Below are 12,280 nucleotides of genomic sequence, written 5' to 3'. Positions count from 1 at the left end.
CTTCTATTATGCATGATTGTTGCTATCATCCAATCATCTTCGTTTCTCGTTGTCCACTCTTTCAACCAGCTATCGCAAGAAATATGCCCACAACAGACTACAAAGCACGCATCATCGAATGCAACTGTACACTGTCGTACTGCGACCGACGAGTTACTGTAGTCACATGAACCAGACACCTTGAGAAGATGAGGACCCTACAACAAGCGCAAGAGGGGGATGCCAGTAACAATTCCGTCATGCCAGGGGAAGCAGAGGGAACTAATGGTGGAGCACAAGGGGACGGAGATGCAGAAATGTCTGAGGTGAGTCTTCGGCCAACGCACACTGACATTTCCACACCCCAGAGCAGCATCTTTGTCGACCATTCCCCAGCTTCAGTGTCCAATCCTGCTTTTCAGACATTCATCAACAACAGTCTTTCCAGAGTGCAGTGCCAGATTTCAGTGTCGGACAACGAAGATGATTCAGCAGCGCCATCTGTTTCTGGAGAGCATGGCACTGAGTCAGAGGAAGAATTAAGGGATGCGCAGTCCCATCTAGACGTGGGGGGGAGAAGGGAGGATATGGAATCATGGGATGAGCAGGCTGTCGCCAGAGAAAAGAGGGAAGCAGGTCCGAGATGTAAGTTCTGTTTTCATAAGGATTTCTATTCACCAACTCATTGTCTCATTATCCGATAGTGTATGCAATGAGCGAAGAAGACATTGATAAGATTGGCCTATATAGTTGGAAGGTCGATCACAACATCTCACGAGCTGCATACAACAGTCTTCCAGACCATGCCAACAATATACCGTTCATCTCCCTCAAAGAGGCACAGTCTCTAATCGACAATTATTCAGACACCCTTTGCGATTATTATGACATGTGCAAGCACTCTTGTCTTTGCTTCGCCGGCCCTTATGCTAAAGATCAGAAGTGCTCCAAGTGTGGTGCAGACAGATTCGACCGAAACGGGAAACCATTCCAAAGGTTTTTGTACATCAAGATTATTCCAAGGCTTCAGAAGATGTACAACCACCCATCAACAAAGGAAAGACTCATGTACCGAGACAAGAGCACCCGCGAATACGATAACTCCAATATCCAAGACATATTTGATGGGAGTATGTACAGAATACTCTTGGAAAAAGAGATTGAGGTGGATGGAAGAAAGCTCGGAACCAAGTACTTTGCCGATGACAGAGATATTGCTCTCTCATTCTCATCGGATGGGTTCTGCCCATTTGACAATGGCTCAGGGACGTGTTGGCCTCTGGTGCTTTTCAATCTCAACCTACCACCAGAAGAAAGGGTCCATACCCGCGAGATACTGTCGGTGGGACTCATCCCAGGCCCTAAAAAGCCAGAAGATTTTGATTCTTTCATCTACCCATTAGTGGAGGAGCTTTTGCAACTCACAGTTGGAGTGCATACATGGGATGCCGATCTGGGAAGTTTTTTTACACTCAGGGCGCATCTCCTTTATGTTTCAGGGGATACGCCTGCTGTATCAATGATCATGCACATGAAGGGCACTGGAAGCTTCCACCCCTGTCGGATGTGCAACGCAACCTCAGTCCGACATTCCCAAAACTGTAACCCCAACCAACTGTACCTCCCCCTCCAATCATCTGCAACCGATCTGACTGTACCCGACCATGATCCCTATAACCTACCTTGTCACACCCATTACCAGTTCATTCGCCAAGCCCGAGAGGTGGCTGCTGCATCTAGCGCAGCTGAGAAAGAAAGACTTGGGCAGAAACATGGTATCAAGGGTCTGTCCATCCTTGAAAAACTCCCCACTATCGACTTTCCTCTTTCATTCCCCGTTGATGCAATGCACAACCTTTTTGAGAACATCCTCAAACTTCAAGTTAACCTTCTCTCAGGGGCTGTCAAGGACTTGGCTGATGAGGACTTTGTCCTTACTACTCGTCAGTGGGCAGCTGTTGGCGAATCAACTGCTGCTGCCGGTGCGACAATCCCCTCATCATTTGCTGCTAGACCACCGGACTTCGTCAAGAATAGGCAGGCATGCACAGCTGACACATGGTCTTTTTGGCTGCAGTATATTGCACCAGTTTTGCTGGATGGATTACTTGAATCAAGGTTCTACAAGCATTTTATGCGGTTTTCGAGCCTTGTCAGAGAATGCCTGGCCTATGAGATGCCGAGGGAACGCCTTGCGGGTCTGAAGACAGACTGGATTAAGTGGGGTGTGGATTTTTACCGGTGAGTTGCATATTCAGATTACATTATGAACTCTTCTTAGACATTGATTTCATTTAGTCTCTACCACGGGAACAAGCCTAGCCATCTCCATGTTTGTTCGGCTCAGGTGCATTCAGTCTTTCACTTCGGTCTAATTATCGAGATGATGGGGCCCATTTGGGTATCGTGGCAGTTTGCAATGGAATGTTATTGTGGTGATCTTGGCCGAAATCTAAGGAATATGCGACACCCTTATGCTAGCATGTCCCAGCGGATTTTGGTCAAGAGTCATCTACAACACATTGCGAACAAATACGACCTTCACTGGGGAGGTAGAGGAAGGGTGAGTGATGATGAAGCCCCTCCTAAGCGGTATGAGACGGTCTTGCCGTCATGTAAGTCCAAGTCATATCATATAGCGCTTGATTTATAATTGATGCCTGCTCAGATGCACATTATGCTTTGTCCTCCCCGACCAAGGACGCCCAAGGTGTCATCCGACACAACCTGATGAATAAGCTCATCAACACAATGACCACCCAACACGATATCCCACCGACTGTTGAGCTTAGAGCTTTAGTGTCAAAGGGAAGTTGAGGGTGTGGAACCGTGTTCGAGTGTTGAATGGTGGCGATTCCATTCGTGTGTCGAGGATGGATACAGCTGAGGAGGACAGAAGGTGTGCCTCCTTTGTCTCGGTGAGTTAGACTCTATTTAGTCTGAAGAGAACTTTAGAAATTGATGATGAAATGTTGGTTGTAGTATATGGTGTCTATCGACCAGAATAGGCGCCATCCAACCAGGCATGTCGAGTTTGAGGACCACCTATGTTATGGTGAGCTCCTGAACTTGATCACCATTGACCTCCCCCATCACCCCAAATCCTCCGACACCCCTCCTGTTACTCTCGCCTTCGCCCACATCAAACCAGTGGTGTCACATAAGCACTATATTGGCAACCATGAATGGAGCTATTATAAAGAGTACCAGGCGGAGGAGATGGTGGATCTGGCCTCTGTCAATGAACTGGTTGGAAGGGTTAAGAGTATCTCAAAACCTGGCACGACCTATATAATTGACAGGGGCACGCCCTACAGCCGCGTGTCTTTGGTGTAAGTGTAAATGGGCAGCTAAAGCGTTAGCTGGGGTTATTGAGTGGAGGATGGGTGTGGCAGGCCCCGTGCAGTTGAGTGTCTGTCCCCAGTCCATCGTTCAACTGAGTCTGTCTTTGTGTCTAGCTTCCATCATCTTCCATCATCTTCATCTTCATCTTCATCTTCTTCATCATCTTCAAATTCAAATTCATTTCATCTTCACCCTTGTCACTTATATTCCTACCTACCGACTTGCTTTCCTGTAGTTACCCACCATCCCTTCCCTGTTACTATTTACTTTACCTCTGTCACGGCCACTCTCTTCTTTCGCCTCTGTTCCGATTTACCTCAGTTTTGTCACGGCTCTTCTATATTTTTTCTTCATTTATCATTCTCTCTTCTAGCCTCTTCTTTGTTTAGTTTCTCGTAGTTTGGGCTCCTTTTTAGAGCGAATGTCTCTATGCATGATGTTCCTAGTGCTGGGTGGGATCTGGGGGTGGAAAAGACCACAGAAGACGAAGAAGGAAATAAATGAGAATGCATCTCTATGCCATGATGCCATATGTAATATTTGGTCAGTAGTACAAGCCTTTTGAGACAAAAAATGATGACGTATATGCAAGTTGTAAATAAAGGCTTGAAACAAGCCCTAAATCGGATTGCCAGCCCAAGCCCGAAATGGTCTTATAAAATGCAAGCCTCAAAAAGGCTTAAAACGAGCCATTATTAATTGTCAAAATAAGCCGAAAAAGGGATAGAAAAGTTTAAATTAAGCCGCCGCAGGTCCCATAGTGAGAGAGGTAGGTTGGCAGATCATAATGCTCAGACCCGCTGGACAATGTTTGGAGTTTAACAAACTCCATTTTGTACCTTTGTCTGCTTTAAGCATATGTATTTATAAGAGCAGAGTATGGCATGCATCTTGTCTGACTGCATCAATGAAATTGCTATGTGTCACGAGCCTGCACAAAGAAGAAGAGATAAGAGATCATAGGAGGGAGTTACGTAATAGGAAGGCAAGATCCGTTCAGATAAGAAGGTCCAGCTGGACCTCAAAGGATATAAATAGATTTCTGTAGAAGTATATAAAGGGGAGCTCTGTCCTTGATCTTGATCTTCTTCCCTCGAAGATCAATATTTCATAAGTTACTTTGCGAAAGGTCCTTGAGCTCCCAGTGCTCACTCTCGTCTTACCTTGCACCACCTTCGCCATAAACTTACTCCACTAGTATATAAGCTTGCCTGATCTTCCCAAGCGAATATACCTCCGCCCTATACCATATGCCAACAGACAAGTGTCAAGAGGTATATCATACATATATCTCATTGCTTAGTTAAACTACGGCTTTCTATCTCGTCTCCTCCAAGGCCGGACCTTGTTGGGGACGAGTTGTAACACTATGCATAAATGGATAATACTGAATGAACCAACAATCGCCCCCAGGCATCAGATCAGGGATTGCATGATCATAAGCCCCATTGCATGATCAAATAACCTATTGCCTGACCATGACCCCTATTGCCTGACCATGCATTTATTGTTACTGATCATAATGCACACATTCCAAGATCATGCTTCATATATATCATGATCAGGCAGAACAGCCATCCAATCTTGCATTTTGCCCATATGATCATGTCTCTTAAGTTACATGATCATACATTCCGTCCTTTGATCAGGCAACCACATAACATGATCGGGCATGATCTCAACATTCAAGCACATTGTTAGGTGGCTACTCTTACTGATCACAGTGACTTTCAATATGGGATTTGATTTTGCATGATCAGGCAAAACAAGGCATGATTGCTTGTGATTGTGTTACATTGGAGCTTGTCAGGTTTGCTGATGTAGGGTGGTAAACTGCTCTCGGAGTGCTGGATGTTGAAGAGGATAGGATTCAGAATGCAACAGGCATGATTATCATGTTGCAAAGACAGATGTGTCTCTGTCAAGGTCATCACTTGCATCACAAAGCAAATTCATTAATTTCTATGGGCCTATTCTAGACTCTCTGTCATCATTTCCTGAGCCACCACCCTGAAATCAGGTCTCCCTTTGCTTCCCTTACAGAAATAAAAAAATAAAAATGAACTGCATTTTGTCTACCCCTACTAGAGGATAATTAAATTTACTTGTTAAGTGGAGACTGTATAGAAGACCTTTACAGAAGCATTTGTCCTACCCGGAATTCCGTGTAAGGACTAAATTATTCACAGTGAATTACCATGCATGGAACAGAGATCGCGGCGGAGTCTGCTGCTGCACCTCGGCATCAAATTACACCTACCAAATGTCATCCAAACAATGCATAGGAATAAATCCTACCATGATTGAAAACAATTGGTGGTGAGGGCTCTGCCCTTACATCTTGTCCCTCTACATCCTTACAACCATCAATGATGGCAGAACATATCATGCATGATGCCAATCTCCCCAGGCCCCATCACATTTCTGGTTGAGGGAAAACCATCCCTTCATATGCAAACAGCTTTATGGGTCCTAAAAAGGGTGTGGGCCATTTAAGACATGTCCTACCTCTTACACAGATTGCAATATTCTGAAAGCATAAGTTTCAGTCTCATGAGCAAGTAAATTGTTACCATGTCTGCATCTTCAGCTAGGAAACCCAAAAAACATCCAAGGGATCAGTTCTATCTGAAACTTTTTTTATCATAGTCTTTTCCTATCTGTAAAATATTTGACATGAGCTTGGTTTGGCTAGTATATACAACAACAAATAACAAGTGGCAGAACTAATCATTGTCACTCCCAGTCAGAATCATCATCTCCCACAGGAGGGGCAGCCCTGGCAGTCTTCCCTCCCTGATCACTGACTAGGTCATAGCTCTCCTCCGAGTCATGTGGGCTTGTTGAGTCCAAAGTAGCAAGTTTTGCCTTTGAGTGACTGAACACTGAACTAGGTAGTTTGCCAACTGGGCTGACCTTAGGGGTGACTACACCATGGGATGCCTGCCCATCACCCAGGGGGGTAGTTTCTTCAGGCTCATCATCCCAGTTGAAATCATCTGACTGGTCTTGTTGAGAAGCTACCCAAAGAAAAAAAAATTAGCAACAGGAGCATGACAGGAATACTGCTCACTCACTTTGCAAGAGCAGTTTCCTCTTCTGCTCTTCCTCTTCAATCATATGTTTGTGGAATAGATAACGTTGCCAGAATTGCTCATCTGTGAGGTACTCAGGCACTGATGAGAGTAGTGGGTAAGAAGACATTTATATAAGTATCATATTCTCAGGGATCCCAACATGGAAGTCACTTACCAAGCTCCATCCTAATATGACCCACAAGACCCTCATCCTCCAGTCGCCCATTTGTCTTTTGTGCTTCCCATTGTGTCTTAACCCAGTCACGGAACTCTGCTTTCCTTTTCTCAGTTTCCCCTTCACCTTCAGGATCAACCAACAAAAGTTGCTTATCTTCTCGAAGGCGCTTCAAAAGTGCATCCTTACGAGAGCTGGCCAGAACCTTGACCTGGGTACCAGCAGCTGAGGGACCAGGGGCACCATTGTCAATCGTTGATATGTGCAGAGGGGTATTATCAGAAGTTGAAAAGGAGTACCAATCTCCGCCATCCCAGCCGATGTTGACCACGTGAGTCTCTTCTCCCTCTGGAGGTACGACTTTAACAGCCTCTTCCATCCACTTCTCAGCACCTTTGACCCACTGGTCTCCTTTGCGCAGATATTCTTCAGCCAGTTTTTCAGCTTGTTTGACTGAAAGCTGCAAGTTCTCTCGAGCGGAGGCCAGGCGTAGATTATCCACAAGTTGCTGACGGAAGGCATTTGGATTGGACAGTGCCGAGTTGGCAGTTGTGGCATCGAGTGTAAACTGTACAGCGGATAGGAGTGATTGCTGAAGTTGACTAGTTGAAGAAGCGAGTTTCGTAAAGAAAGCAGGGGGGCTCGTCTGATTCGTTGCCGATGACTGTGCCGTTTCTTTCCCTTTTCCCTTGTCCTGATCGTTTTGGACACTTATCGGTTCTTCTTTCAAAGTATCTGCACTGATATCTTGATCCTCCTTGGCTGACACTCTAGTGGGCTCGGAAGTGGCGTCTTTGCGTACCACTTCAATTTTAGCTGCCTTGAGGTATTCAAAGTCAGCTTGGGCTTGGGTCACTGTTTTATCTATATCGGCCTTTAAAGTCGCCAAAGTAGACACGGACTAGACATGGACTTGATCAGCACAATAGACACTACTGAGTAGGATGGGATCGTACTTGTTTCTTGACGCCCCCCCACCAACTGTTTATGGTGCCCATCACCTGTCCAACTTCTTCCTGAAAGTTGTCGCGATTGATGCTTTGCTGTAGTATATCTTGTACTTTTGAAGAAGAAGTCGACACGACAGGGTCCTGTTGATCTGTCCCCTCGCTCGAAGCGGGCCCGACGCTGCTTGCTGCGGCCGGCGCGCCCGATGTATCAACTTCTGACGTATTTGCGGGCGTTTCTGGGACACTAGATTGGCCTTGCAGATGCTGGTTGTCTGACATGGTGAAGCAGATCAAGGGATTGGGTGATACAGTACGTGGGAACGTAGCTGCTATTCAATTCGCAGAGTAACACAACGATGTCGTGGGTATTTTACGTAACACATACCTCCACTTTCTTCAAAGGCGACGCGCTGTAGTGCAATGGCCATTTCGGCGCGTTCCTCAGTGGTGTTCAGGCTGCTCTCCACCCACTTCTGCCACCCCGCCTCCCAACTCACCTCCACAGGGGCTGGAATCGGGCCATCTCCGCACCTTTCACCCCACGTCCCTGCGTACCCTTGCAATGTCGCAAACTCCTTCCCAACAGCCCCCACACAGTGACGATGTCTTTGAGCCCACCCAGCTGTCCCAGCCGGCGTATAGCCAAACTCAAAACACACAGGCGTTCATCAGCAGTCAGGTCGAGCCACGCAGAAAATACTGTAAGTGAAAGTAGTCATTATCGACCATTGACTGATATCGTTTCCTTGATCTGTTCAATACTTTCAGGGGCGATCTTCATCTCCACCCACTCGGACCGCGGGATCCTAAAAGTGCCCTGGAGCAAGCCCTATATTCAGCTGGGAAGAGGACCGTATACTCTTGGAAATGATGTTATACTCCCCGAAAAGAGAGTCTCCAACACACACTGTCGCTTTACTCTCGGGATGCAAAATGCAAAGAATCTGGAACCGTCTAATGACACCGCCAGGGCATGGAAAGAAGGAGAGGGTGAGCCCGAAGTATGGGTAGAAGATTTGAAGAGCAGTAACGGGACATTTGTGGGTTGTTCTTAAATTACAGCAACTTACTGGTAGACTAAACCGCGCAGGTTAATGGCGCTCGTATCAACACCAGGCGCCTTTTACGGCATGGCGATGAGATATCACTAGGTCATGCGGGCACTCTTGACTATCACGACGTTCGATATATATATCGTTCTGTTGGGGGCAAGAGATTAAAGAATGGGCAAGCCTCAAGCAATAGTGGCGATCTCGAACCTGTAGGCCAGGTTTACGAGAAATATCAATTACTCGATCGGTAAGTCGTGGGGATTGCGTTTCTGGGGGATTCTAAGCTGATACTCATAAATCGATCCAGCTTGGGGAAAGGGACGTTTGCGGAAGTTCACAAAGCTGTGGACGTAGAAACGGGGAATATGCGAGCCATCAAAGTGAGAAAAAACATGACACCTTCATCGTCATATCTAGAGTCTGACAAAGCGTAGCAAATCGTCAAACATCGCTTTGCCGGCAACGACAAGACTCTTCAGCTGTTTCACCGAGAAATCAATATCACTAGAAGTCTGGAGCACGTAGGTGATAGAACCATTATTTTTCCAATCATGATGCTCATGGAACTCATAGGAAAACATATGTCGGCTGATTGACTGGTACGAAGACCCTCAACATATCTGTCTTGTTCTGGAGTATGTAGATGGAGGTGATCTTTTGGATTACATCATGGACTGGCCAGAAGAGCAAGGCGGTCTCCGTGCGTGCTTTACCAGTACTTTATTTTTGGTTTGAACTATCGTCTAATTGAGAATTGCTAGCTGAGCAACACGCTGCTGAACTCACAGTTCAGATCTGCCGTGCAATGGCCTACACAGTGAGTATCATACTGAAATCGATCTTGTCCATGTGACCCAAGCTCAACAATTGCTAGCATTCAAAAGGCATCACTCATAGAGACTTGAAGCCAGAGGTAAGTTTCATCCCATGTGCCCATACGATGCCCATGATACCAAACAAACGCAATTGCAGAATATTCTTTTGACAAAAGAACATGAAGGTGCTCGAATCGTCAAAATTGCAGATTTTGGCTTGGCTAAGATGAGTGCGTGCCATTTCTAGTGGGTTTTGTGATGAGCTAAATATGATGTTAGTCCACACAAACACTATGCTTGTATCCATGGTCGGAACCCCGCAGTATTTGGCTCCGGAGATTGTCATGCAAACAGAGCAGCAACCAGGATACGAAAACGTGGTGGACTCCTGGTCTGTCGGCATAATAGTTTATAGGTAATTCATTGTCATTACCACGCTATTTATTTACTATCATCTGACAGTTTTGTTTGCAGCATGATGACCAAGGCTTTACCATTTGACGAAGATAGCAAACTTCCTGTGGAGGTATGTACCGATCTGGATTTTGGGTTCTAGTTCTCTGAGACGCTAATCATATGTTAAGCAACGGATTCGAGCCCGTTTTACTCAACCACCTGATGTGTCCCTGTTGGAGCAGCGAAACGTGAGCCAGCAAGGTAAGTTCCCTTTTTTTTTTCGACTTCCGCATTTGTTGATATGGCCCAGCAATCGATTTCATTTTGAGGCTCTTGGACAAAGATCCCGCCAAGCGCATGACGATGGCCCAAGCCTTGGATCATGAATGGCTTTCTGAGCCCTCTTCGCAGCCAATTGAGTCGCAACGCATGGGTCTTGGCGGTGATTCTATGTGGTCCATCCAATCTTTCGATTCATTACAACCTGACTTTAACTATGGTCCTGGAAGCGCAAACTGGCAGAGGCCCGCCACGGTCTCTAGCACAAGGTTAAAAAGTGGTTTTGAGGGGTCAGACGATTTCTCTCAACCGATGACCAAATTGCATCTCAATACTCCAGAAATATGCAATATACCCTCTAAAAAGGCAAGCATCAAACAAACAAGCGCTGCAATAGGCATCAACACCCCAGTATCACTTGTCTCTCCATGTGTTGCTGGTAACCCGGTCAACGCCGTTTCGCCGTCTGCTCCTACGTCGACATCACCCACATCTCTTTCAAAACAACAAAAACGCAAGCTAGAAGATGAAAAGAGGGCTAATAGCATTGACTCGGAAGGTGAAGGTTCGGAGAGTATTGATAGGACAAATAACGCCCCAGTAAATGAGAACATTGACGCATCCGTTATGATGGACTCGGCGGTCGATAGTGTAAAGGAGGATGGAAAAGACGATATTGTATTGGCTAGACGCCCCCGAAAATCTATGCGCCTTCAATAGAGGCGTTTATCGTTAGTAGAGTATAAAGTGACTTTTTACGTCGGATTCTGCGAGAAGTGCATGCTACTCCGTTTTACGATGCCCTTTGTGATATTAGCATTGGCCAAAAGAAAAATAATCTTCAGCATCATGGGGCAACGCAGAATTAAGCTGGTCCAGCCCTAGAAAACATTTTTATCATTTTTTTCGTTTGAAATCATCAACCTGTCACATAATGCTCCATTATATAGGTTTAGAAATCCTCAAGACAGACAATAGTTCCCTACCAGCTCGTCGTTTGATGATTTCCTTTGTAACAAATGAGCCTTGGATTGTGTCTCATCGGCAGGTAAAATAAAATCATACATACTTGTGATTGCAACCCAAGCGATAACATGCGCGCATTAATATCCTTGGTATTATTTTGATGTATCGCAACGAGATAGAGACGGCCGCCCCGAGACAGAAGACTCTGACACGTGCTTTGCATCAGCTGTTTGAACACACGGAAATACGACATGCCTGACCGGAAGCTGCTGTAATAAAATGTTTGTGATGGCCATACCATCGGCACCACCAGCCCAGGCTCCGCCAATATCACGCGACTCCTGAGTCATTTGTAGCCTGTGACCCAAGTTAGCATGAACATCTCACATCACTGCTCACTCCTGGTTATCTGTAGGGACATATGGCGGATTAAACAGAAGTACGTCGACCTTTTCGGATAGCCGAGGAAGAAGAGGGTCCACAAGATTACATCGTATTGGATCCAAAATTGTCTACCATCGATAGTCAGCTACTGAACGGTGACAACAATGATGGATGAACGTTGTTCGCCGTTCCGGTTCTAATGGTTGCTTGACATGCGTGCGGATTTATGTCAGTGGATATGACGACTATGCATTTTCAGGGGTCAATGGTAGTCTCAATGTGTAAGCGACATACAATGTACGTACAGCTGTTTTCGTGACCGAGCAAATTGGACATGAATGCTGAAACGACCCCGGAACCAGCTCTTCAGAAATTCAAGCAGCAAATCAGTCAGTGCTTTAGTGCCCTCTAGAATGATTGGTAGTTTGGAGACTGCTGACCCTATTTCAACGCAGACAGATGGATTCATTCGAAGCAAATCTTCGGCATCTAATTCAAGGGCATCTAGAAGGATAAAAGAGTCCTCTAAGACGGGTCGTCACCGGTGTCCAGCTGTGAGAGAGAGCGAGCTACTTTACCTGCAGGTTCGTAGATGTGTTCATAATCGGACTCTGTGAAATGAGCGATATTCGGCGTAGGTATGGACATGGCTGGACGTTAAAAGATGTGGGACCGGCTGAACAACAGTTTGGGCAAGTAAAGGTGCACTTTATGTAGCAGCGAGTGACTTGCGAAAAGGTTTTAGGCGAAGCTTGGCCACTGGGTTTGTTGTTGTCGAAGACAAACGAAATATGGGTTACGTAACGCATGGGGTGCCCGACGTCAGTCTGCGCTGTTGGTCTCACTACGTACGTATGTGTTC

General features: G+C 46.0%; 3 protein-coding genes across 3 annotated transcripts; 1 reads left to right on the top strand and 2 right to left on the bottom strand.

Annotated features, from left to right (window-relative positions):
• Positions 1 to 5,790: 5,790 nt before the first annotated feature.
• Positions 5,791 to 7,829, bottom strand: CNL04140 (expressed protein). The gene is made up of 4 exons (XM_567969.2): positions 7,533 to 7,829; positions 6,577 to 7,477; positions 6,402 to 6,500; positions 5,791 to 6,344 (listed from the first exon to the last, which is right to left on the bottom strand). The coding sequence occupies exons 1-4, from the start codon at positions 7,803 to 7,805 to the stop codon at positions 6,061 to 6,063; spliced, it is 1,557 nt and encodes a 518-aa protein (XP_567969.1). The 5' UTR covers positions 7,806 to 7,829; the 3' UTR covers positions 5,791 to 6,060.
• A 143-nt stretch (positions 7,830 to 7,972) lies between these two features.
• On the top strand, positions 7,973 to 10,872 carry CNL04130 (protein threonine/tyrosine kinase, putative). The gene is made up of 13 exons (XM_567968.2): positions 7,973 to 8,227; positions 8,295 to 8,566; positions 8,617 to 8,825; positions 8,886 to 8,958; positions 9,013 to 9,099; positions 9,152 to 9,278; positions 9,340 to 9,395; positions 9,453 to 9,491; positions 9,551 to 9,623; positions 9,673 to 9,808; positions 9,868 to 9,919; positions 9,978 to 10,050; positions 10,100 to 10,872. The coding sequence occupies exons 1-13, from the start codon at positions 8,089 to 8,091 to the stop codon at positions 10,786 to 10,788; spliced, it is 2,025 nt and encodes a 674-aa protein (XP_567968.1). The 5' UTR covers positions 7,973 to 8,088; the 3' UTR covers positions 10,789 to 10,872.
• Positions 10,836 to 12,140, bottom strand: CNL04120 (conserved hypothetical protein). Its single transcript, XM_024658141.1, has 8 exons — positions 11,997 to 12,140; positions 11,859 to 11,943; positions 11,724 to 11,782; positions 11,596 to 11,663; positions 11,434 to 11,546; positions 11,295 to 11,391; positions 11,138 to 11,239; positions 10,836 to 11,076 (listed from the first exon to the last, which is right to left on the bottom strand). The coding sequence occupies exons 1-8, from the start codon at positions 12,064 to 12,066 to the stop codon at positions 11,011 to 11,013; spliced, it is 660 nt and encodes a 219-aa protein (XP_024513819.1). The 5' UTR covers positions 12,067 to 12,140; the 3' UTR covers positions 10,836 to 11,010.
• Positions 12,141 to 12,280: the final 140 nt, after the last annotated feature.

Source organism: Cryptococcus neoformans, assembly GCF_000091045.1.
Source record: "Cryptococcus neoformans var. neoformans JEC21 chromosome 12 sequence".
Classification (NCBI taxonomy): domain Eukaryota; kingdom Fungi; phylum Basidiomycota; class Tremellomycetes; order Tremellales; family Cryptococcaceae; genus Cryptococcus; species Cryptococcus deneoformans.
Note: the sequence above shows the minus strand (reverse complement) of the source record. Positions and strands in the feature narration are given on the sequence as shown.